The 25,636-nt window shown below is 39.7% G+C and overlaps 2 protein-coding genes across 6 annotated transcripts in view; one reads left to right on the top strand and one right to left on the bottom strand.

The window, feature by feature from the left end:
• The window catches only part of ATP13A5 (ATPase 13A5), a 102,690-nt gene extending 79,100 nt beyond the window's left edge, over positions 1–23,590 (top strand). Inside the window, exons 25-30 of the mRNA XM_039230392.1 lie at positions 491–563; positions 8,962–9,136; positions 11,569–11,771; positions 18,610–18,698; positions 21,035–21,115; positions 23,067–23,590. Of these exons, the coding sequence (XP_039086323.1) occupies positions 491–563; positions 8,962–9,136; positions 11,569–11,771; positions 18,610–18,698; positions 21,035–21,115; positions 23,067–23,327 (882 nt within the window). The 3' untranslated portion in view covers positions 23,328–23,590. The remainder of the gene's footprint in view (positions 1–490; positions 564–8,961; positions 9,137–11,568; positions 11,772–18,609; positions 18,699–21,034; positions 21,116–23,066) is intronic.
• The window catches only part of PLAAT1 (phospholipase A and acyltransferase 1), a 40,463-nt gene continuing 31,464 nt past the window's right edge, over positions 16,638–25,636 (bottom strand). For all 5 annotated transcript variants that reach the window (XM_039230398.1, XM_039230399.1, XM_039230393.1 and 2 more), the window contains one exon: positions 16,638–17,129. In XM_039230398.1, the coding sequence (XP_039086329.1) occupies positions 17,019–17,129 (111 nt within the window). In that variant the 3' untranslated portion in view covers positions 16,638–17,018. The remainder of the gene's footprint in view (positions 17,130–25,636) is intronic.

The raw sequence follows: 25,636 nt of genomic DNA, 5'->3' as shown, positions 1-25,636 counted from the left end.
AGGTCCATCCATGTTGCTACACATGGCCAGATTTCATTGTTTCTCATTGCCATGTAGTATTCCATGGTATAGATAAACCACATCTTCTTGATCCATTCGTCCGTTGATGGACACTTAGGCTCTTTCCATGTTTTAGCTATTGTGGAGAGTGCTGCTATGAACATTGGGGTACATGTGCTCCTATGCCTCAGCATTTCTAAACAGACCAATTTAAATCACAAGAAAACTAAGGTACCTGGATGGCTTAGTCGGTTGAGGGCCTGACTTCAGCTCAGGTCATGATCACATGGCTCATGAGTTCAAACCCCATGACGGGCTCTGTGCTTGGGCTCGGAATCTGGAGCCTGCTTTGGGTTCTGTGCCTCCCTCTCTTTCTGCCCCTCACCCATTCACACTCTGTCTCTCAAAAATAAATAAACATTAAAATTTTTTTTTAAAAATGCTATAATGGCAGAAGCAACGTTTATATTTACTTTTATTTCATTTCCAGCAACTACAACTCTTTGGGAATTACCAGTATCTCATGCAAGACATAGCCATTACCTTGATGGTCTGTTTAACAAGTAAGTGCTTTAGCAAAGTAAACAGAATTATTTGTATTTATCCACGTCATTCTAAAAATGCTTATACAAATAAAAGCTTTCGAGAAAGATACACCTTTACTACTAAAACCACTGTACTGCTAAATTTTTGGAAAGAGGTGTTGACATTAGTGGAGGCTTGAAGTCCTCAGATTTGGTACTAAAATATCCTGATAACAAATAAGGCTTAGCCTCATAAAATGGTCAATGTATCCTGAGTGCTTTGTAGGTTTGTGTCTTGTACATAGAAACATGTCCAAGAAATCTAGAAAGGGAAATGTTTAAAACCCAAAGGTCACTTTCCATTATTCAGCTATCCTTCACATTGATATGAAACCAGATTTTTGCTAGGTCTTTGACATGTTGAGAACAAATGATATCATTTAATCCTAGAAATTCTCTCAAAAGCAAGGTGTGGCTCACAGCAGATACTGCCCATTTCCTTCCTTTGCGATAACACTGATAAAGTATTTCCTATCAAAGAACTCAGGGCTTCATAGTAACTCTTAATAAGGGAGAAAGGTGACTGCCTCAACAAAGAACAAAGAAAAAGAATGGCATAGTCTTCTCTTTTTCCTTGTCCAACAATGGGACTGTTATGAAAACTAACAGATAAAACATCAGGCAATGCAGGATGATAATAACCCTGAGAATTTCATGTAGCGTCTTAAACCATGAAACTGATACATCAACCCAATGACAAAATTTGCCAGTATCAGAGACATAAGTGACATTCCAATTTCAATTCTTAGGGTGGCAATGTATATTCATAGTCCACTAGCCTACTTTACTGTGCATTATTAACAGTCACATGACTGGAACATTTCGAGTCAATGATTACTTTTGCACTGTTGGATTCTTTTTTAATTTTTTAATGTTTATTTATTTCTGAGAGCGAGACAGAGAGAGACAGAACATGACTGGGGGAGGAGCAGAGAGAGAGGGAGGCACAGAATCTGAAGCAGGCTCCAGGCTCTGAGCTAGCCATCAGCACAGAGCCCGACGTGGGGCTCGAACTCACGAACTGCGATATCATGACCTGAGCCGAAATCGGACGCTCAACTGACTGAGCCACCCAGGCACCCCGCAATGTTGGATATTTTTAAACAATTTGTATGATTTACTTGTGAACACAGTCGATGATGCTAAAAGAAGAAGAAGAAAAAAAAAAACACCAGGAAGTTCTGGGAGCTAAGTTAGTGGCAGTAGCGTGAGGGTGAAGGCCGTGGCTATTCTCCACCACTCCCTAGCTCTGCGAACTTTGACAAATAATTTATGAAATAACTTCCTGATATGAAATGTCTTCATAGGGTTGTGAGGATCAGATAAAATAATGCATGTGAAGTGTACAGCACAGTGTACTTACACAGTACATTATGTTTACATACACTACGCTACATAGTGTACATACACAGTATGTATTTACACGGTACACAGTATACCATATATATTTACACAGTACTTCCACAGTACACAGTACACTACGAATACGTGTGTGACTGTTAGCACTTATAGTAAGATAAGTGATACCACCCTGTACCTCATCTCTTTTTCTTCTTTTGAAATAACTGGCTAAATCAGAGAGCCCTTGAACAGAATTAGAATTAGAATTTGGATTTCGATTCGAAATCCAAAAACATGGGTAGTAGTGTTTGTGTTTTTATCCTCTGCCTTCAAACACCATTGTTTTCCCGTCCCTGCAAGCCCAATCAACCCACTGGCAGATCACTTCCAGGTCAACACCAAGTATTAAAATGATCTCATCTTTGGACAGTAAAAGTCTAGGTATTGTAAATTAACATTTCATGTTTGCATCCAGTTCAAACTTTTTCTGCTTCTAGATCAAACCTGACCTTGAAGCAAGCAGTGGGGGAGAAGGCCATACTCTACTTTCCTTGTGTTGCCTCCTTTCTACCCTTGCTTAGGGAACCTGGGAACAAAAGCAAGTGATTTTTTTTATATACATAGGGGTATTGTGGTTCTGTCTTGTCAAGAACCCTCTAACATGACAGGCATCTAAACTTCAGGCAACTGGTATGGGATCACTGGTGAGTTTGGGGTTTTTTTCAGAGTTTCCTGTGAATTGCACTGGACTAGACTACTTCCTGACATGGGGGATGCTCTCTCCCTCTGACTCCTCAGGATTCCTTTTAGCAACTGCCTTCTAGTGGTACATACCACAAAGCCTTTTTCTACCGCTTGGGTCCCTAGCCGCAGCAGACTGCCCCACTGGGCAGATTCCTTCTAAGACAGCTCTAGCCTGGCTAATTTCCATAGCTTCTATTTGACCTACAGGATAGATACGTAGCTTGGTCTCACTGCTGCCCCCTGTCATTCTCCTCTGATATTGCAACTGAAGCAAGCAAGCCAATCTTCCCCCTCAAAACACTTCAGGTCTCTCCTACAGTTGTTCTTATGACCTCCCCTAATTTTGGACTGGAGTGATGCTGGGAATAAAACCATAATTCTTGCAGCTTTTAACAATCCCCTTTAAAGCATGGCTTTCTCTTATATATTCTGCACACAGGTAATTGCTTGGGGCTAGGGGATACCTACAGTTGAAGGACCAGCATGGATCCCTCTGAGTGGGTGCCGTAAAGATAGGCAACTGTCTCTCTTTACATTCCATTGAGATTTACCATTCATCATCATCAAATATGAGACTCAGCAAAATTCCCCAAATAGAGGAAAAACCTCATTCAACACTCTCTTAAATGTGTTCATCTTCTACCATATGTTAGGCACATAGGTGCCTGGGGCATGAAAAGACTGATCACTGAAGTTTAGAGTTAGTGGTGGGGAGGGAGGCTCACACAAGTGTATGAAGGAAATGAAAGTCAAAAGTAGTGAGTGACAGAATACAACGGGTGCATTGGGAGTTCAGAGAAAGGAGAGGTTATTTCTGATAATCTGGGGTTAGGGAGGAGATGGCAATGGAGAAAAGGGATACTAAGGATGGCTTCATGGAAGAAATAACATTTGTATCAAAATAGAAAGGATGGACAGATTTCAAAAATCTTTTCCTAGAAGAAGGGCATTCCAAGTAGAATGAAGCAGCGTGAGCAAGAGAGAGCTGGGCATGAGGTTTTCAATTTGACCACACTGTAAGGTATGTGAAACGATAAGTTGGGTCAGATCATAGAACCTGACTTCCAGGCTGAGAACTGTGTACATTCATCTGCAGATGTGAGTAGTCATTGACAATTGGATGATTAATATAAAATCACTCTCACCAAAGCTCTTGTCTTTCCAGGTTCCCAGGTTAAGGCTTTTGACCTCAACCCCAAATTAGTTTGGGGCAAAGACAATAGTATCACATATTTAATTTATTTATGTACTTGCTTATCTATATATGCCCTGCCTTGTTCTCATAAGATTTTAAGGCAACCCAAAGGGAGCTAATGAGACAAGATATAGTAAAGGGGAAATCAAGGAGAAAAGTAAAATGAAGCCAGGGAAGTCAATTAAGAAAATGTATGTCTTAAAGCCCAATTTGACACCAATAGGTATAGGAGCCATTTCGAAAGGAATTTGTTCTAGCTGCATCTCTATTTCCTTCAACAAAACCCACTCAAAGTAGATCAAGAAAATAGAGATAGTGGGATGTTTATGTATATAATTCTCAAAAAAAAAAAAAATCTGAGAATAGAAACTCAGAAGCACCCAGTCCAGAGAAGAGCTAGAACACCAAAGAGTGAAAAACAGAGGCCATTTTTTTTTATTTCCAAGAGGCCATCTGGTCTCTTTCTTCTCCTTTCCAGTCTTACTGTTTTCATCTGACTTAAACTCATTTGCCTTGCAAATGACCCTAGATGGCGTCTCTGTTATTGAATCTCCATAACCTTTAGGTTTGTCTTTACACAGCTGATTAGCTCAGCCTCTCGGTGTCTCGTTTGCAAATATTTTGGAGAGAAAATTCATTGACCTAACTTGAGTAAGATGTCCACCTCTAAGCCAGTTATTTCTGTGAATGAAGATGGGGTTGTGTCATTTGGCTCCATTTGGGCCAACCATTTCAGCATGTAGAAGGAGGTACTGTCTAGAGAAAAAGGCTGTAGGAAGGAAATCATCCATGATATAAATGCATCTCTTCCATAAATTCCATCATTGCTTCAAAGAATCCTAACTTGTTTTTGGTTTGTGGCCCCTTTGGAGAATATAATGGAAGGTAGAGATCCTTTCACCTTAAAAGCCTCATGAGGTGCATTCAAAATTTTGCATGTAGCTTAGGTGGGTTCAGTAGTCTCTAGAAATTTGAGTTGCATGGTTTGAAATGTCCATAATATAAAGCGAGTCAACTATTTAGGAGAATCACACCTACACAAAACTCAAATAATTGCAGAACAACTAAAAGTATACTTTGAAAATAAACATTTGAAACTGCTTCGTCCTCTCACAGAGCTGGCCCTGTACTAGTGTCTGTAGGGACACTAGGAAATGGTATGAAACTGGATTTGTTCCCTCAGCGAGCTCACGGTCTGCTGAGTACATGTGTAAATGACTAGATTCAATACAAGACATTCTCACTACATGGCAGTAAAATGAGGAATGTGTTGTGGACCCTCAGGGGAGGGAATGATTAATTCTGAATAAAATAGAACACTTCCACAAGCTTACATTCCTCTGCATGCAGTATGATTGCTATGTCATATCATTTTGGGGAAACCTGGGCAATTCAGAAAAGGTTTTTTATCCTTTTTAATTCATGAAATTCACACAACCATAATATTCTGTAAAGCAGAGAACGGGGGGGCCTTCACGGACTTAAGTTTGTATGACTAGCCTGTTGCTTACAAACTTTAGGTCTTTAAATAAGGGACCCTACTTCTCTGAAACTCACTTCCTTCACCTGTAAAATAGAGATGAAATATATGTTTTGCATTGCTTTTTAAAGAAATAATGTTTAGGGGAGCCTGGGTGGCTCAGTAGGCTGAGCGTCTGGCTCTCGATTTCAGTTCAGTTCATGATCTCGCAGTTTGTGGCTTTGAGCCCTGCCTTGGGCTCCTCACTGAAGTGGGGAACCTGCTTGGGATTCTCAGTCTCCCTCTCTCTAAATAAATAAATAAATAAATAAATAAATAAACATTAAAAAATTAAAAAAAAAGAAATAATGTGCATAAGACACTTAGCATAGCCTCTGGAGCATAGTAGGACTCTAAAATGCTAGTCATTATTTTTACAGTCCGGTATACAGATTCTCGATCAGAAAGTATTAGGGTTTCTAATATGGAAAAAATTAAAATATTCTTTATGTTAGGTCTCTGGCAATCAGCTATTGCCACAATACTACTGTATAACAAACCTCTCCCCTAAACCTGGTGGCTTACAATACCCACTCATCACTCTGTAGATAGACTGTCAGTCAGCTGATCTAGGTCAGCTGAATCTGATCTGTTTCAGGATGTAGATCAGTTGGTCCTGGCCCAAGCTATGGGTTTCGTTCAGGTCTGCTCCACGTTTTAACAGACTTGAGCATGCTTTCATTGTGATCATGGAGAGTGAGCCTAGCCATGCAAGCAGGCCTCAAACCTCTGCTAACATCTCTCTGGCCAGAGAAAAATCACGCAGTGAAGCCAAGATTAAAGGGTGGCCTACCACAACGAGGCCAATAATCTATTACAGTGTCCGTGTAAAAGAAAAGTCAGAAACACAGTGAACATCTGAGAAAGACAGTACCGGAGAGGTAGAGCCAAATGCACAGAGACGCAATTACACCTCTCTCCATTATCCATGGCTTCTTTACGCACCATCTTCTTCCTTGAGTATAGGAATGTGGGAAGAAGCCTCTCTGCCTTCTGCGGCCCCAGGGAACAACCTCCTTGCAGTGACCACAGTCCACGTGGTGCCCTTTCCTTGTGTGCCATGCAAGGACTTCTCACACCAACTACCCAGAGTGAGGGCGAGCTTCACAAGCTAAGGGCACAGCCTCCACAAAACTGCCCTTACTTCAGACCTCAGCCATAAGTTTGGGGGTCCCTGTGATACCCACACTTCTGACTGCTGGCTGCAATGTTGAGGGGGTTCTCCTTCTCCCCTCAGGTTCAGTGATTCATATCAACACCTCACAGAATTCAGGAAAGTGCTATACATATGATTATGGTTTTATTATAGCAAAGGGATACAAATCAGAAGCAGCCAAAGGGAGAGACACACAGAGTGAGGTCTGGTGGGAGGACCCTAACATGTCCATTGTTCTCTTCCTGGGGAGTCAGTTTGCCTTACCCTCCTGGCATATCGATGGGTGACAATATGCAGAGGCTTGACAAACCAAAAAGTTCACCTGAACTTTGGCGTCTAGAGTTTTTATTGAGGCTACATTATGTAGACATGGTTGGTGGAATCACTGGCCATGAAGTTGATCCCAATTTTTTTTTTTTGTTTTTGAAATTTCTTTTTTTTTTTTAAGTTTTATTTCTGAGAGAGAGAGAGCAAGCAGGGGAGGGACAGAGAGAGAGAGGGAGACAGAATCCCAAGCAGGCTCCACACTGTCAGCACAGAGCCTGATGTGGGGCTTGAACTCATGGACTGCGAGATCATGACCTGAGCAAAAGTCAAAAGTCAGATGCTTAACCGACTGAGCTACCTAGGTGTCCCAAGTTGATCTCAACTTTTGGTGGCATGGCCAGCTATATCCTGAACTATCATTTTATCACCATTTCTCTTTAGGTCCATCATCTATCATCTTATTTGCATAAACCACCAGGGCTACCATGAATAAAGACACTCCTATTAACTCAGGAAATCCCAACTTAGAGGATACATCCCAGGAACTGGAAATAAAAGCCAACCAAATTCTTTATTACACAATCCATCAGTGTCTTCCATTGGACTTCAAGTTCTTTGGGGCAGATGGGATGCCCTCCTCATCTCTCCATACCCCACAGCCTGTAGCCTAGCACCCTTCTGGGGGAATATTGATTAAATGGATAAAAGTAAAGCCTTAGGGGCACCTGGGTGGCTCAGTCAGGTAGGCATCCAACTTTTGGTTTTGGCTCAGGTCATGATCTCATGGTTCATGAGTTTAAGCCCCACATCAGGCTTCACACTGACAGTGTGGAGGCTGCTTGGGATTCTCTTTCCTTCTCTCTCTCTGCCTCTCCCCTCCTCACTCTCTCTTTCTCTCCCTAAATAAATAAATAAACTTAAAAAAAAGATTTTTAAAAAAAAAAAGTAAAGCCTTAGATATTCATAAAGCTTTATGGTAAAAGAGTTGGAAGAGACTTTGGAGACCATTTAAATATTCCAACATATTCATTTTATACACGAGATAATGAAGTACCAGAGGGTTCACGCGATGACCTCAGAACCCACCGAGCAAACTGAAGACCTACTTTAGAGTTTTATCATTCCAGACTGGACACCTGCTCCTACCACCCTGTCCCTTCATGCATGAACATGAACTTAACCTTATACACTCTACTTTCTTCCCTACATCAAAAACACGAATGACTAGCTATGAAAAAGGAAAAGGTATCAGATATGAAGACAAGAACTAAACCAGGACTACAATAGAAACCTTTGAGTGTAATGTATCTAATTCCTGACCTTTCCATGCTTCTTCCCTGAGTTGCCCTAAGCAGTAAAGCACATTCCATTTTCAATAGCTTGTTAGAACATATGGCTTCTAAAAGGATACAGTCTTTTGTTTTTGTTGTTGTTCTGTTTAATCTCTGCCTATTGCCTATCCTTTAAATTAAAAAAACAACAACTATAAACTCTAGGATCAAAACCATAATACATTTTAATACTCTCATCTGGAAGCAACACTGTTTTGAGTTATTTTTTCCTAACCAAGTCTAATGCACTCTAGCATTCTCCATTTACACACTTATCCAGCAGGGAACAGAACATATCTCTGGCATCAATCCTGGCGCACTGAAGTGCTCAGAGAATGTTGGATGAATGAATAATAAAATCAGTACTTAAAAAAGAATCTCCAGCATCTGAGGATTAGTCTAGCCTGATGCCTCTTACTCTCCTTATCCTAACTCTCTGCCTTCCCACCACCACTGAGTGATCCCCCCACTGAGAGACCATAGTACTGCTTATCCATGTGGAAGGCCACCTTTCTGTTTTGCATACCACTCCTGGTCCATCTGGTTGTGAAGAAAACTATGTGCTTCGTGCAATATGGTACATGTCTTATTTATAGACCTTTTAAACCTATTACTTTTCATTTCTGCGGGTGAAACAAAAGTAGGGAAGAGGCAAAGGCTGGTAGTGTTGGATATACACCAAAGCAATGTGCTTCACTAGATGTAAACCCTGAGTTCATGTTTGCCGAATCCAAATCCTAATGCAAGTCTCAAGATAATAGGCATCTCAGTCTTTTATTGTCAATAATGAAATCGTAATAGGGGAAAATGCATTTGTCTTTCAGTGAGTTCAACTCATGCCTACCCAACACTGGCTCCTTATCGACCAGCAGGGCAACTCCTCTCTCCCCCTTTGCTGCTCTCGGTCTTTTTGAACACCTGTTTCACCTGCATTGTGCAAATCTGTGCATTTCTCTGTGTGAAGCAGCAGCCGTGGTACTGTGAGGTCTACAGATACAGGTAACATTCAGGTTTTTTTAGTTTTCCTTTCTGAAGGTGACTCAATGAGTGCCCAATGTCATTGTACAACTTGGTTTGAACACACACCTTGAATTTTTAATTAACGAAAGTTGTGTTTCCATAGTGCAAAATACCAACGTCAGGACAGAACAGCAAAAACAGTTAATGGGTGGAGTCCTGGGGTGAGCCATGTGCAGTGGGTGGAAGAAGATCTTCCGATTGGTTGTTAATGTATAGACCCAACCGTCGGTTTACTAAATGAATGTATTTGTTCCCTGGTGGTTTGGATATCATATAGACCAGAGATCAGCAAACATTTCTTATACAGGGCTGGATAGTAAATATTCTAGGCTCTGTGGACTAGACAGTGTCTGTTGGAGTTACTCAGCGCTACTGTTTTTGTGAAAAGCAGCCATGGGCACTATGTAAAAAGTAGGTGTGACTATGTGCCAATAAAACTTTATTTACGAAAAGAGGTGTTGAGTTGGATTTGACCTATGGACCGTAGTCAGCTGACCCCTGGTTAACGAGAGAGATTTGCTTAAATTCGTTTGAGTTTTTCACATGAATGTTAAAATTAAAATATTTGTGGATGGTATCACTATTCTAACCGAATTGAACACTAGACTCAGGGCAAGTCTCTTTGACTCCCTGGGTTTTAACTTCTGTAAGTGTAAATTAAGGGTAAAATGTGGAGAACTATACCATAGGTATTCTACCTTTATTTTTTTCTTACAAGGCCTTCCTGACCCCCCAAAAGGAAAGGCAGAAAAAGAGCTGCTCTTTTTGAAGTAAGGCTTTGACAAACTCCCCTCCACACACTCCACTGTGGTCCCGAGGTACCGGAGACTCAGGAATCAGTGAAGGACTGAAAATTACTGAACGATGTCTAAGATTGCATTTAGATCCTAAGTTCAGCAATTCAAGTATTGTTATTCAGAGTATAGAATTCATTTTTGTCTCAAAACCAGATTTTTCTCCTAATCGGAAGGCATATATTCAGAGAAGTAAAATTCTGAATCCGGGAGACAGATGGGATAGCCAAATCAGTGATGGCTAGGTTGTCCTGCCTTTATCACTAATGAGCTCTGCCATACTAGACCTTAACTTTCCTATGTGCAGTGTAAGTAGATTAGATATATTTTATTGTGTTAAACTATATAATTTAGACCTTCTGGTCTATCTGTCCCCTTTATGCAAAAACATTTTGTGACTACTGATTATTTGTTTCATTAATGTATTCGGTAAACATTAACTGAACATCCACCATATGCCAAGCACATTGCGGGACCCTAGGGAACCAAGGATAATAAGACTAAATCTATTTATTGGGAACTAATTTCATCTATAAACAGTGACAAGAGTAAAAAGTTTCAAGCTGAACAAGAAAGCTGATAAAAACTAATTTGTGTGTTTAAATGTTTTAAAAAAATAAACATGGCAAATAGATCGATCTGACTGGGAAAACTCATCTTTGAAACAGATGTTTTTCTGAACAGCTATTCTGTGGCATTTCTGCACTAGGTGCTAAGGAATTATAAATTTGAGTAAAATCACAACAAAATAAAACCAAAAGAGAAACTCCATATTCAAGGAGATCTCATCCCAGGAGTGGAAAATAAAAATACGTGAATGAATAATTGCAAAACAATGAGCTAAACGCAGCACTATCAGCAAGAACAGAGAGCAGTAGTCAAGCTTGTTAGTGAACTAAAGACAAAGACATTTCAGGTAGAGGGATGGAGAGGGAATAGAGGGTTTGACCCAGGCATGTGCAAACTGTAATATTTGAGGAACAGAAAATTTCCCTATCTGTTTGGAGTATAAGAAGCATAGAAGGGCTGGCAAAAGATAAGGGCAGGAAGCCAGGTTGAGACCAGAGTCTTCTGGGCTTGCCTGAAAAGTTGGAATTTAATTTATTAGCAGAAGAGAGCCATTGACACTCAGTAGCAGGAGAGGGTCATGCTCGGATCCTCAGGAAGAGAGTTGCAGAGGGTAGGCAGATTCATACTCAGGACCTAAGGTCGTAGGTTTTCTCAGAAGAGAAAACAACACACACGTACACAGTCACACATGAACACACATGCATGTGCACACCACAACCCCCCCCGAAATGCACACATGCACACACATGAGCAGCCATGTTTCATTGGGTCTGACGGAAGGAATTCCATACAAAATTATCATCCAAGCCCTTTCAAGACAGATCACTTGTTCTCAATGGAATGATAGACAAAGACTAATTTTGACTTGTGCTAAATGTTATTTCTGCTTTGTCATTGCAAGAGGTGAACAAAATATGTCTTGGTAGTTATTGGCTGGGACAGTTTGAAAGCTGAGATCCCATGGGAGTGACAAATGCTTGTTGGTTTCCCACCACCTGGATAAAAATAGAATAAAACATTCCATAAGTGTCGGCGATTCTTTTGTAGTAAGTGCTTTCTGGACAACCAAAGTAATTTCTCGACGAATGTGACTTTGGAGAGAAATGAGACTGGAAATGCAACTCTGATTCCTGGTTCAATTTTAAGTTTTGAGAGTACCACGTTGTGGCCCCTGACCACCATCAACTGTATCACAGCAGCGTTTATCTTCTCTAAGGGAAAGCCGTTTCGAAAACCCATCTACACAAACTGTGAGTATGTAAAATTTAATTTTCCTTCTATTTCCCCACCTTCCCCAGAGTTGCAGTTCAGTGGTAAAATGATGGCTGAACTCTGGAATGGAGTCCTGGAATATTTACAGATGGTTGTAGAGCGCTTTTGTGACTTGATCTCATTCTTAGGAGCTCCCCCTCTACTTATCCACCATTTTGTTGTTGTGGTTGTTGTTTTGTTCTGCTTTCTATATTTTCTCAGCTTTACCTTGCAATTAAAAAAGAGGGGTGCCTGGGTGGCTCAGTCGGTCAAGCATCCGACTTCGGCTCAGGTCTTGATCTCACAGTTTGTGAGTTTGAGCCCCGCGTCAGGCTCTGTGCTGACAGCTCAGAGCCTGAATCTTGTTTCAGCTTCTGTATCTCCCTCTTTCTCTGCCCCTCCCCTGCTTGCACTGTCTCTGTCTCTCTCCCAAAAGTAAATAAACATTAAAAAAATTAAAAAATATAATTCCATTTAAAATGTTTTTTTAATGGAGTATTGAAGGATAATTCTCATAAGTGGTAGAAACCTGGGCAGGAAACTCCCCGTGTAAAGATAAACACATGCATTATTAAGCAGTCACGAGAGTTTGTCCCACTTAAAATCAAGAATGATTTTAGGCACATACATATATGTCAAGGTCCTTTGTAAAAGACTTTTCTAATCAATTCAGATACAACTTGACCTCTTTGTAGCTTCACAATATGGGACACGTTACTTTATTTTGTGCATTTATGGGACACGTTACTTTATTTTGTGCATTCCATGAATCACCAGTGAGGATGATCATATTTTCGTGGTTTTAGCCATCTCTTCTTCTCTGAATTGTCTGTTTCCATTTTTTATCCATTCTTTTCCACCAGGGTTGCTGTTCTATTCCTTATTTATTTGTATGAGTTGTTTATTCCTTTGTGATGTTTCTTCCCATTGCCTTTATGCACAGAGAGGTTATTGCCGTTGCAAAATCAAGTAGATTAACACTTATCTTGTTTTTTAAATTTCTTTTAATGTTTTTTAAATCTAATGTTAATTTCAGCATACAGTGTGAAGTAGAGATCAAACTACTTTATCTGACTAGTCACTTGTTTTCCCAGCAGATTTTATTACTTAATATTCCTTTTCGTCATTTGTTTCTCAACTGAATACAATGCCACCTTTGTCATACCTACATATTCATGTATACTTATGGCTTTATTATATATTTAATTTATATTATGTGAGTTTTTATATTATATTTATATATGTTATATACTTATATATTAGTGTATATATAATTAATTAGTTCCTAGACTATCTTTTCTGTCTCATTAACGTGGCAGCCTATTCTCGATCTACCACTATACTTTAAAAATTATAGTTTCATTTATGTAGCTATAGTTTTATAATGGTTTAATAAGCAGTAAGGTTGATATATCTTCAGTACTCTTCAGTTTTCAAACATTTTTTACTTCTCTTTCTTGTTCATCTTTCCAGATAGACTCTAGAACAAATTGTAAGGTTTTTTAAAATTTCTTTTTTTGAATTTTGATACTTTGGGGAAAATGTATTTGTTACACCACTAGGTCCTCACATTTAAAGACATATTATCCTTCTCAATGTGTTCATGCTTTATTTTAAAAAGGTGTTTAATGTTTATTTATTTTGGATGGGGGGCAGAGAGTGAGACAGACCCAAGCAGGCTCCAGGCTCTGCTGACAGCATACGGGTCTTGAACTCACGAACTGTGAGATCATGATCCGAGCTGAAGTAGGACACTTAACTGACTGAGCCACCCAGCTGCCCCAAATCATGCTTTCTTTCTTTTTTTTTTAAATCTTTTAGTAAATATTTGTAGTTTTCCCCATTATAGGTTCTGTGCATTTAAGAAATGTATTTAATGTGTTTTTAAAATATTTTTGTGTAAATATTGTGAATGACTTTTTCCATTATATTTTCTAACTGGTTATCACTAGTGCATGTAAAAGGTATAGTGTTTACATTTATTTTCTATCCAGAACCCTTTCTGAATTTTGTCAAAGAATTAATCTGTGATTCTTGAGGGTTCTAGAAAGATAATTAATATCATCTGTGAGTAATGTTCCTTCTTTTTCCAATGGTTAAAAGGCTTATTTACATCTTCTGTCTTAGTGTACAGTCCAGAATTTCCAGGATAATATTAAATAATCGTGGTGGCAACAAAAGAATTTTACTCCTTAATAAAAATATTTCCAAAAGTTTTCACCTGTAAATATAATTTTGAATATTGGTTCAAGGTAGACTACATCATGTAAAGAAATGCCTTTTAATTTCCAGGAAATCAAGAGTATGTTTAAATCAAGAATAGGAGATGGGTTTCATCAAATGCCTTCCCATCACCTACTGAAATGATGGTACCTTTTTTCCTTTGACTTACTATTAGAATGTGTTATATTAATAAACTTATTATTAAGTCAGTTTCACATTATTTTTTCAAGTTTATTTATTTTGAGAGAGAGAGAGAGTTTGGGAGGGGCAGAGAGAGAGGGAGTGAGAGAATCCCAAGCAGGCTCTGCACGGTCAGCACAGAGCCCATCGTGGGGCTCAAACTCACAAACCATGAGATTACGAGCTGAGCCAAAGTTGGACAGTTAACCAACTGAGACACCCAGGTGCCCTGTCATCTTCATATTCTTGAGCAAACTCTACTTACATGTGGTGGGTTATACTTTTACTGAATTGAATTTTATAGTTTTTTTGATACCTGCATTTTATATTGATTTTTGTGTGTGTAGTGTTTTGTTAGGTTTGAGTATCTTTAGGCTTGAAAACTCTGACTTTTTCTTTCCTGGGGAAAAAATACTTTATAGATATAAATGGTCTATTCCTTAACAATTTGCAAGAACCCAGTATAATAATCTGGCTCTAAATCCTTCCTTTGAAAGAATTATTTTTTAAAGGATTGATGTAAGTTATCCTGTTGCTATTTATTTTATTTTTTTATTGTTTATTTACTTTTGAGAGAGAGAGAGCGGAGGAGGGGCAGAGAGAGAGGGAGACATGGAATCGGAATCAGGCTCCAGGCTCTGAGCTGTCAGCACAGAGTCTGATGTGGGGCTCGAGCTTGCAAACCAGGAGATCATGACCTGAGGTAAAGTGGGATATTTAACCAACTGAGCCACCCAGGTGCCCCAAGTTATCCTTTTTTTTTTTTAATATATTTTTTTATTTATTCCTAGGAGAGAGAGAGAGACAGCATGAGCAGGGGAGGGTCAGAGAGAGAGGGAGACACAACAGACTCTGAAGCATGAGATCATGACCTAAGTGAAAGTCGGACGCTTAACCGACTAAGTCACCCAGGCGCCCCCAAGTTATCCTTTTTAAACTGTTTTAAAATAACAGGCTTTCCCACAGATATTTCTATTTTGTTGAGATTGTTGGGCCTTAGCATAAGATTTTGAGTGGTATGTTCTTATTATTTTATTGCCCTCTATAACTCTTAATATTCTCATCCTATGTGTGTTATGTTTCATATATTCTTACCAGAACTGTATTTTTGCTGGCTTTCTTTAAAAGACCAGTTCTCAGATTTAATACTCCTTATGCTTTCTCTTTTCTAACTTATTAATTTTTGCTTTTCCCATTCTTTTCCTTCCTTTTTACTTTCTCTGAAGAATTGTCATGTTTGAGTTGACTTTATAATGTATGTATTTTCTTTGATTCTTGTGAAACCAGAAAATCATTCAAGATCAACAATTAAGGTTTGGGCCACTTTCACATGCCTTTAATTATGACTGGATATCCTCTCTGACCCACCTAGTTTTCAGAATAGAGATGTTTCATTTTCAAGTAGGAAGGGATTTTGTTTTTATTTCCCTAGTCCTCTTTATTCAACAGCCTGCAAATGGATTTGATTTCCTTTTTTGGCCCAACTGATGCTTTGAATTTTGTTTTAAACCTGCATGTTGGAAGGGATTTTTCATTAATGGTTAATAATTTCTAGTTCTCTTGTCCTGATCAGAAAACTTAGCCTGTAAAATTTCTGCTTTGGAGAATTTACTACAGTTTTGCCATCATATGGCATAACTTGTAATCTCTAATTTTCTAAATAAGTCATAGATACATTAGAAAAGCAAGGGGCTCCTGGGTGCTCAGTCAGCTAAGCATCCGACTTTGGCTCAGGTCACGATCTCACAGCTTGTGAGTTCAAGTCCCATGACAGCTCAGAGCCCGGAGCCTGCTTCGGATTCTGTGTCTTCTTCTGTCTGCCTCTCCCCAGCTCACACTCTGTCTCTCTCTCTTTCAAAAATAAATCAACATTAAAAAATTTAAAAAAAAAGAAAAGTAAGCTTCGTTCCTATTCCTGTGTTAGAAACATACATTTACTATGTTAAACTAGTTTTAGTAATTATTTACAATTCTGTCACTACCACACCTCCTTTGTCTTCTATAGCTCTTTGTCAAAAGTTTTGAGAGCATGCTAAGGCCTTCCTTTAATTTTATATTTTCTATAAACTTCTCCCTGAATTTCTTATATTTTTTAGTTTTGATTCAGTGTTTGATGATGCCATTGGCTCTTGTCACAACAAATCAAAATTCTGCTTTATGTTTTAAGGTTAATCACTTATAGTCCTTTTTTTTTATTGTGAAGGTATTTTACAAGGAGGATATGTTATATTACATTGGCTAGTACTTTCGTTTGAACAGTAACTACAAAGTCTTTTTGTATAAATTGAATTAAGTGTGAACTGAATTACTTATATCACAGTGACTGAAAGCTTGTGGGTAGCTCAAGCGCTATATCGAATATAACTGATAATCTTACATTTTAAAAAAGTTTTGTAAACAAATATTCTAACAAAATAATCTACTAATAAATCATTTATTCTCAAAAGTCCTTGGAACTACTATTAAAATATCAAGCAATTTTATTTTCAACTCTGTATATTTCTTAACAGCCTTTGGTGGATCAACTTTATAATGAGACGACATAGAATAAAATACAAACTTAATCTTTATGGAAACAGATGTGAATATTTGCAAACCCTTTCCCTTCCTTGTCCACAAACAGCCTGTAGTGTCTTGCCCAGGACATGTCCTCCCAAACGACTTGTGCAAAAAGAGTTACCATTCTTTCAGGCTCCCTCATCAAGAGTAACCAATCTAGGGAAGCAACATTCACTTCTGTTCTTCACTATGTTCTCCAATCAGAGCTGAAATCACATCAGGGCCTTATGATTTTGCTACTTCACTGGTCATTGGTGTGCCCACCTGGCCTGCTTTTCAGATCATTAGTCTAAGGACTGTGTGATGTGCGTAGCACTCGGCTCCGTTGCTGTGATGACCGGGCCTTCATCAGAATGGAAATTTGGGGCATCATCTTCCTCCCAACACCTGGGTCCCTAGGACACAGAAACAATGACATAAGTGAAAAATCCACACAGCCATCTCCTGGGCTCTTCTTATCACCAAGCTGCACAGATCACTTTATTTTGGGAAATTAGCGATCCTGCAGCCCCTGCTTTCCATCTCTCTGCTTCACACGCCTCCCAAGCAAGCCTGGGTCTTCTGGGAGGTGTTGCATCTAGTTGTGTATGTAAAGTGAAGCTTGGATGAATATGAGGGTGCGTGAAGGTGCACAGGGGTGAAAACAGAGCTCTGGTGTCTTCAGAACAACAGGGCCAGCTGTAGAGGGACTGTCATCTCTGATTTCTGGTTGGTATAGACCTATATAGAGTTGGGGGCTGGCAGACCATAAGCCTGGGAGTAAATGAGGTGGAGAGAATCCAAGAGAACATCCCATTTGTTTGTTTGTTTGTTGTTTGTTTAAAGCTTGTAAGGATCCTTTACATCATGACAACACTGATGTAATGGAATTGTTTGGGCCTGGAGGTGCTAATCTCAACAGAAAGCATTTGTAAGGCACATCTACAAAGTGTGTAAATGCTCTGTGGATGCAGACGTGGGCAGGGTTGGAGGGATAAGAACAGTGGTATCTGCACAGTGCATCCTGGGAAGGTTAGCTCCCAAAAGCAGAGGCATTTGGGCAGGTTGGAGAGAAAGAACCCAGCAGATGTACATGGTAGCTCCTCATTCTTTCAATTCAGTCCTAGAGAAGGGCATACACAGTCACTTTTAAGTGGTTATAGTCTAGTAGATCCATTAAGGAAGATCTTATAAAGTAGAGTGTTACACAGCCATATGAAATAAAGCTTTGTGTGAGAGGACTGGCTGGTCCTTAAAAAGAAAGTAGCATCTGAATTGGGCTTTTTAAGAAAGATTGACATGAAGAATATCATCTACACAGGGTATGTCGTGAACAAAGGCCTCCGTGGAAGTAGCAGGTTTGTGATTTAACCTCCCTAAGACACATAAGGAAGATAATCAGAGACTAGGTCAGAAAGGCAGATAGAAATTGGATTGAGGAAGGCTTTGAATGTCAGCTGAAGACCCCTGGACTTTATTCTCCAGGCAACAGGGAAGAATGAAGTGGTACTAAGAGGAATGACTGTTCATCCATTCATGTGCAATTCACCAGACCCGCAGTGATAAAGCACTGGGGCCTCTCTGGTGACCCTTTACATGGGCTGGTCATTACATGGTGGCCCAGACCTCCTGGACTTCTCAGCCAAGGTGACTCCTTTATGGAGTGTCTTATATTAGATTAGCAGTTTTCCACAGCACGCTTTTCAAGGAAAGATGTGAAGATGTCACCTTTGTCTGGTAAGCATTAGAACATATTTTAAAACATATGAGGATATATCAAAACATCTGAAGATGTATCCGATATTTGCCCAACAGAGATAATTGATTCTGCAATGTGTGCCAAATTATATGAAATATTCGTTCAGCAACTAAAAATAATGTTTGGTGTTTCTTCAGATATATTTTCATTTCTGCTGATATCTGCCTTGGGCCTCACAGTTTTCATTCTGTTTTCTGACTTTCAAGATATATATCATGGAATGGAGGTAAGTGGTATTCATTTCCACCTCTGGAGTGACTCATATGCACATGGGACTGCATTTGCCCCGTAATTTGCAAGTCAACTACTATATTCTCTTCAACCGTTTAGTATTGTGAGGCTATTCTCAGTTCCTGGAGGAGCAAATAACTTATCTCACATATGCTGACCTCTGCTTGTTCTATTATCTGTATTGTCAGTTGAGAACATTTATCTTATTCACACCTAAAAGTAGGTTTGGATGCTTTATCATATACTAATATACTAATGTTATACTAATATAACAGATGTTATACTAATATAATAAATTAATGTGTTATTACAATAATTCAAGTTTCAGTTTTTAAACATATTGAAATCCTTTATAATGTAGTTGTAAAGAGTAAGGAAAAGTAGACTTGTAGGCCAGTCATGTTCTGTCTGTCAGGCATTGACTAGAGGGAGTTTTATTTCAGTGGGCATCACTTAATCCAAAGTGTGGTGGGTTGAAATAAAATTTATGAAGAGGTCATTGAACCCATTCTTAGATCCAGCATTGTGGGAGAAATAAAAGAAAGAGAAGGATTGATTCTTCAGTTTCAGTCTGTAGTTTTGTTGGGAAGATGAGTCCTATGCGAGTGAAATGAGGTCACGGCCACTTGGGACCACTGCTTGTAGAAGGTGTAAAATAGAAGTGGGAAGAACCCAGGAATAAGGGACTCTCGCGGGGCCTGTACCCTGTACCATTAAGGGGGGGGGGGGCGCATGGAGGAGGCCCAACTTGATCTGGGTCCAGATGAAAGGTTGGATTTTGCTAAGTAGGCCATAGGGGTATTTCCAACCGGGAGAATATCCTGAGCACAAGCGGAGAGGGCTGGAAGAATCTCTTTTGTCTTGGACATGCACAAGAACGTAAGGGGGCAGAAATAAAAATGCAAAGCAAGGCTTGTTTCACAGAATGCTTGGAAGATTGGCAAAGATGGAGGCATCGTGCTCTGGAATGTGAGGAAGGCGTGGCGTGCCTGGATGAAGGTGGCCAGGGAAGTTTGGGCTTTCTCCTGAGAGCAACAAGGAGTCAATGAAGATATCTTAGCAGGCTTTTCAGCAGGGCTTTTTAGGACTAATTAGATGATGGCACAGAGGCTATATGCTGGAGCAGAGAGGCTGTGGAGAGAGACGCTGTTAGGAAATGAAAACCTAGGCCATTGAGTCACTTGCTGGACATTATGAAGCTCCAGGGTGTGCTTGGCACAAGGGGTTCCAAGATATATAAGATGTGGGCACAGCTCTCAAGTAGTTCAAAGGCTAGGAGGGAAAGCCATCCCATGAGTAGATCATTCCAAAGCAGTGTGACTAGTGTTTTCCAGACCAAGGGATGAAGAAGAGTCCTCCCAGATCGGTGTGGGGGTGGGGGGTCCAGCGAGGGAAAGGCCCAGGTTCTCCACTCTGATCTGACCTACTGCCACATCTTACAACTTTCTCCAGACAGCTCTGTGCCCAGGTGCTGTATCTCACCTCCCTGAGAAAACTGTCTCTATCTGGGGAAAAAAATAAAGTGAAATAACCCATATCAGAGTAGGGATGAGAATTGCAGGGGTGGGGGGGCAGAATTCAGATGCTGTGGAAGATCTGTGGTCCTAATGGCAGCTCAGCCCCCATCTTTTACTTTGGGATAGAAAGGGGGGTGTGTGTGTGAGTAGTCTTTTGCTACTGCTGCAGACATGGGAAGTTGGAGTGTCAATATCTATTAGGTAGTCATATGTGGTGGGCAATATGTACCCTTTAATCCTTAAAAGGAGCTGGGTTGTGTGCGTTCAACGTTGATCAAGCCATTAGATTTAGGGCTGGGAACATTGGTTCAGAAAATTTCCACCTAGTATCAAAAGTAACTGGAAATCTGGCCCCTTTATGTTTTACTCCTACATCAATTTTACTGAAAGATTGAACTCCAAGTAGATTTTTACTTTGGGAGGATTAGTAGTATTATTAGATGAATGACTTAATCTTGCATCCCCTTCCCTCTATCTGAAAAGATAAAAATGAAGAGAGACTCACAGGTGTCAAAGAGTTCTGTCTCATGTCTGTGACCCAGGGCACATTGACTGAATGTTTATTGTCAGGCAGTGGAGGAAACACAGGCCGAGAGGCAGTCGGTTCTCATTTGAATTCTGACTCTGCTATTTATTGATTGGCTTTGCATCCTTAGGCAAGGTACTGACCTCATCTGTGAAGCGTGGAAAGCAATGCCTACCCTCCAAGCTTAGAGAGCTGTTACAAAGACATAAATTGAACATGATAATTAATGTGTTTTCCCCCAAATGTAAGGTCTGCACATTGTAAAGGTAGGATTTCTTTTTTTAACAGTTCATCCCAACTGTGACGTCATGGAGGGTTTTGATTTTGGTGGCAGCTCTCAGCCAATTCTGTGTGGCCTTCCTCGTAGAGGTAATTTCTGTACATCTCTTACTCTCTTTCTGGGAATAGGAACAAATAAAGGGTTTCATTCTCAACAGACGCCTGTGTTTTAGATGGACCATTTTTGTCTCCCAAAGTGATCGTTATTAAGGGTTTGTAAAAACTGCAGTTTCTCTTTGGGGGAAATTCATGGAGAGTGATTTAAAATTCTCTAAAGGCTGCATAGAAATGTTCTTGGGATCTGTAGCCTGGAAAGCAAAACATCAAATTAACACTAATTTTTGTCTCCTATGAAGGCATCGTATTATACTTTTCTAGTAATATCTATAGGCTAGTAGAGATTAGACCAAGTGACCTACCACGTCTAAAATTCAATGAAACCTTTCAGAATGAAGAACTGTCTTCACAAGGGCTTCCTTAATTAAGAGAGAAAGGAAGCCATTGCTCATTCTAGTCAATTCTTACTCTTAAAAGCCTCCCCCTTTAGTATTTTTCTTCTCTTCAGTGTCATTAAATGACTTTACCTACTTGGTGAAAGTCTTGGGCACTATTCTTTTTAAGGCACAGTTTAAAAAAATAGATTCATGTATTGTAAATCCTTTGGGAAAAGGGTTCAAACAAATTTATGTGTGTGTGTGTGTGTGTGTGTGTGTGTACGTCTGTGTATATACAACACACACAGACACACACACATATATATCATTATATACAATGAGTGTAAAATTTCTCATACTCTTTAAGGAATTCAATTTTTGAGACTGTATATATTTTTAGTTTTAGATTTTATTCATTTACTTTGAGAGAGAGAGAGAAAAAGAGAGAGAGAGAGAACATGAGTGGGGCAAAGACAGAGAGAGAAAGAGAAAGAAAGAGAATCCCAAGCAGGCCCTGTGCTGACAGCACCGAGCCCAAAGCAGGGATTGACCTGAGCCAAAATCAAGAGTCAGATGCTTAACTGAGTAACTGAGGCACCTGAGACTATATAGATTTTTAAGTAACCCAAAAGGGAAAAAAACCCCTACATGTATGAAGGTATTTATCATAGTATTATCTGTGGTGGTAAAATAATATTTTATTTTAAAAAGTTTTTTTAATGTTTATTTATTTTTGAGAGACAGACAGTATAAGAGCAGGGGAGGGGCAGAGAAGGAAGGAGACACAGAATCTGAAACAGGTTCCAGGCTCTGAGCTGTCAGCACAGAGCCTGACGTGAGGCTCAAACTCACGAAGTATGAGATCATGATCTGACCCGAAGTCCGACGCTTCACCAACTGAGCCACTCAGGTGCCCCTATGGCAGTAAAATTTTAGATTCAACTTATGTGTTCAAAAGTAGAGATGCTGTTTGTTTAAATAGTTATACAACCATTTGAAAAAATGGAATCCGATCATTAAATGTGATTATTAAGAACACTACAGCTACAAATTATATGACAGAAAGTCTAGCATAACCAAAGTGGAATGCAGAATTTGGCCATTTCTATTATGAGTGTGTAAACATTCTGTGTGCATGTGAACATAGAAAAAAAGAGAACCCTCCCCCAACAGAAAGCAACCCCCATTTGATTTCTAGCGTTCCTCCATTCATTCCACAAACCATCAGGTGGCACTTCTGTGTGGCGTGTGGCACGTAGCAGTGATTTTTGTTTTTCCTTTTCTCGATTTTGAGTACGTTATTTTGTTATCATTTCAGTCTGGCAGTAAAATAATTCTAAGTGAATCACCAGCCAGGATTTAACTGGGAGATCTGTAGAAATGAAAGGCTGGAAGCTTTAGGCGTGAACACAAGCATACTCCCTTCTCCAGGGAAAGAACAGGGGAGCCGCTAGACTTGATGGGGACAGCAGGAAAGAGAAGTTGCGGAGAAGCAGCCTTAATCAGCACATCTGGGAGGAAGGCCCTGGGCGGTGAGCACCTGGGCTGCAGGGGAATGAATGTAGAAGGATGGTTTGATTGTTTTCTCCACCTGATGTCTGTCTCAGGATTTCATCCTTCAAAATCGAAAGCTCTGGCTACGGATCAAAAAAGAATTTGGATTCTATTCTAAAAGTCAATATAGGCACTGGCAAAAAAAGCTGGCAGAAGATTCCACCTGGCCTCCCACAAACAGAACGGATTATTCAAGCGATGGCGAAAATGGATTCTACATCAACCGCGGCTATGAGAGCCCTGAACAGATTCCCAAAGCGAAACTCGAATTGGGTGGCCAAGCCACAGAACAGCATTTTTGGACTAGGCTGTAATCAGAATGGTCGTCAAACGTGGTTAACAGCAGCTCCTCATTTCCAGATCTAAAACATCGGGGAGAGGTGAGGACAGTTTACCCTTACCTTTCCTCCCTCCATCAGAGGATTCAGAGTGCTTTTCTCCATGTACTGAACCTTGCAAAAAAGACCCTTAAATATGCTTATTTTGACTGTATCCTCCACTACTGAGGGGACAAGTAGACTTCCTGAGTTGTCTTTTTTTTTTCTCCTTAATAAACTATTCATCTTGCATAGCATGATCCTGGCTGAAATACACAAGTTTTTATGGTAGTGAAATTAGTGGTATGAACACCAGTAGAAGGAAAATTCAAGAAGAGTTTGGTCTTTGAAAGTTTCACCAATATATCTCTATTTTCATCGACAGAAATAAAAGATGCAGTGGGGGGGGGAGTCCTTCTGTCAACAAATTGTCACAAGCTTACTTAACCTCATATTCACTCGCGAAGATCATTTATGTAACTATTTTTTCCCAAGGTCACAAAATTCCTCTTTTTGCTTCTTTTTTATGGCTGTCAAAGAGAGGCAAGAATTGAGATTTCCTTCAGAAAAGTTAACTCTGTAATAAGTGTAGATGTAGCAAACGATGGAGGAGCCTGATAATTATACATAATCTTGGCTTGGGCACAGCTTATATCTAAGTCAACTCCACCGATGTTTTCATTTCCCAAAGTATATTGGTGTGGGGTCAGTAAGCTACCAAATCCAGGGTGGATCACAAAGATAATGGGATAACCTGTTAAAATGTACTTTTCACTTAAAGAAGCAGGACACTTTTATTTATTGTTTGCTATGGACAGATGAAACCCTCGGGTTCTAAGTCAAAAAGTTGGTTCACACTCAGCATCGATCATCTTAAAACACAACCCTGGGGAAGGACTCATAATGTTTGTGTCTACAGCATGACAGACATTAGGCCACCAAACAGCCTCAGGTTCCATTTCATCTTCTCATTATTTTACTCAATCATTAAATGTGCACTAACGGCCACAAGAAAAGGTATATCCTCTGTAAATATATTCTGTACACTATTCCCCTTAATATATATCTACCTCTCTGTGACCTTGAGAGGACATAGATCCCAAGTGAACATTTTAAATTAGCTACTGGGCTTTCCTTGTTACAATAAATCTAATTTTGCTAATTTAACGGATCTTTAATGGCTCCTAGGCAATTAGCTAGCCAGTTCTATGTCATAAATTCCAGTTATGTGCCTACGACTGTGATGTATGCATTCAATGTATGCATTCAATAATGCCTTTACAATTCCGTAATCCTTAGAATTGGAAAAATGTTTTCAGCATTTCAGCAATGCACTGCTGTAGATAGAATTCTATACTTCTGTATACAAACCAGAAGCAGAAATACAAATTCCTATAAAAACAAATGTAAATATATTTACATTTTATTTGCTTTTTAACCTTTTCGTGGGTGCACGGCTTTGGAGAGGGATCATATAAAAACGTGTCAATTTAGTGACTACCAATGAAAGATGAAAGGAAGAAGAAGATTTTTAGATTAAGAAATGTTTGTCAACCTGAAATATATGGCGCCCGGACCTTGAACTGGCATATCTGTATTTAGTCATTTGACCTTCAGAATCAGAAGATTCAATTGACACACTGTGACATTTAGATAACATAAAAAGATTAATAAATCTTTATTCAATAAATGTACAGCCTCCCTTGCCCGGTTTTTCCAACAACCTATTAGTTATCTGAGAGATGATGATATTTATTTCACAGATCTTTTGTGTGTGTGGGGTGAGGGCACATAATATAGTTGAACTCTACCCTTGACTTTGCTGAACGTACTCTCAGAGAAGGATTGAATGATCTTGGAAGAAAGTTCTTGATAAAAGCACCATGAGCATGACCCCAAATGTTTACCTGTAAGAAACGCAAACTGGACAGTCTCAAGCTGCCCATCGTCAAGAATGGCCATTTCTATGGGCAAACTGATGACTGACTTCGTGAGCTCTCCTCTCAGGGTGAACGGCACTGGAGCCTGAACACCACCTATGTGGGAAAAGTATCCTTGAATTGGATTTAAAAGTACATTTGTGACACAGCATAGTTAGGACTGCCTTCTGGAGTAGAGAGGTCTAAGTTCACGATTAAGGTTTGACTTGAAGATCTCAGGAAGTCCTTTCTGTTTCCACTTCTGCTCCCTCTCCCATTGGTTGGCATGGTAATTCCACCACACACAAGTCTCCTGCTTTGGGTAAAATGTGCCCTCTGCACTCACCCTTTATCAAAAGGTAAGCACACCTTGGGAAAGGTAACATA

The sequence above is a fragment of the Hyaena hyaena genome, unplaced genomic scaffold, assembly GCF_003009895.1.
Source record: "Hyaena hyaena isolate Hyena2069 unplaced genomic scaffold, ASM300989v1 scaffold_45, whole genome shotgun sequence".
NCBI lineage: Eukaryota > Metazoa > Chordata > Mammalia > Carnivora > Hyaenidae > Hyaena > Hyaena hyaena.
The sequence above is the reverse complement of the archived record's forward strand: the minus strand, read 5'-3'. Positions and strand labels throughout refer to the sequence as shown.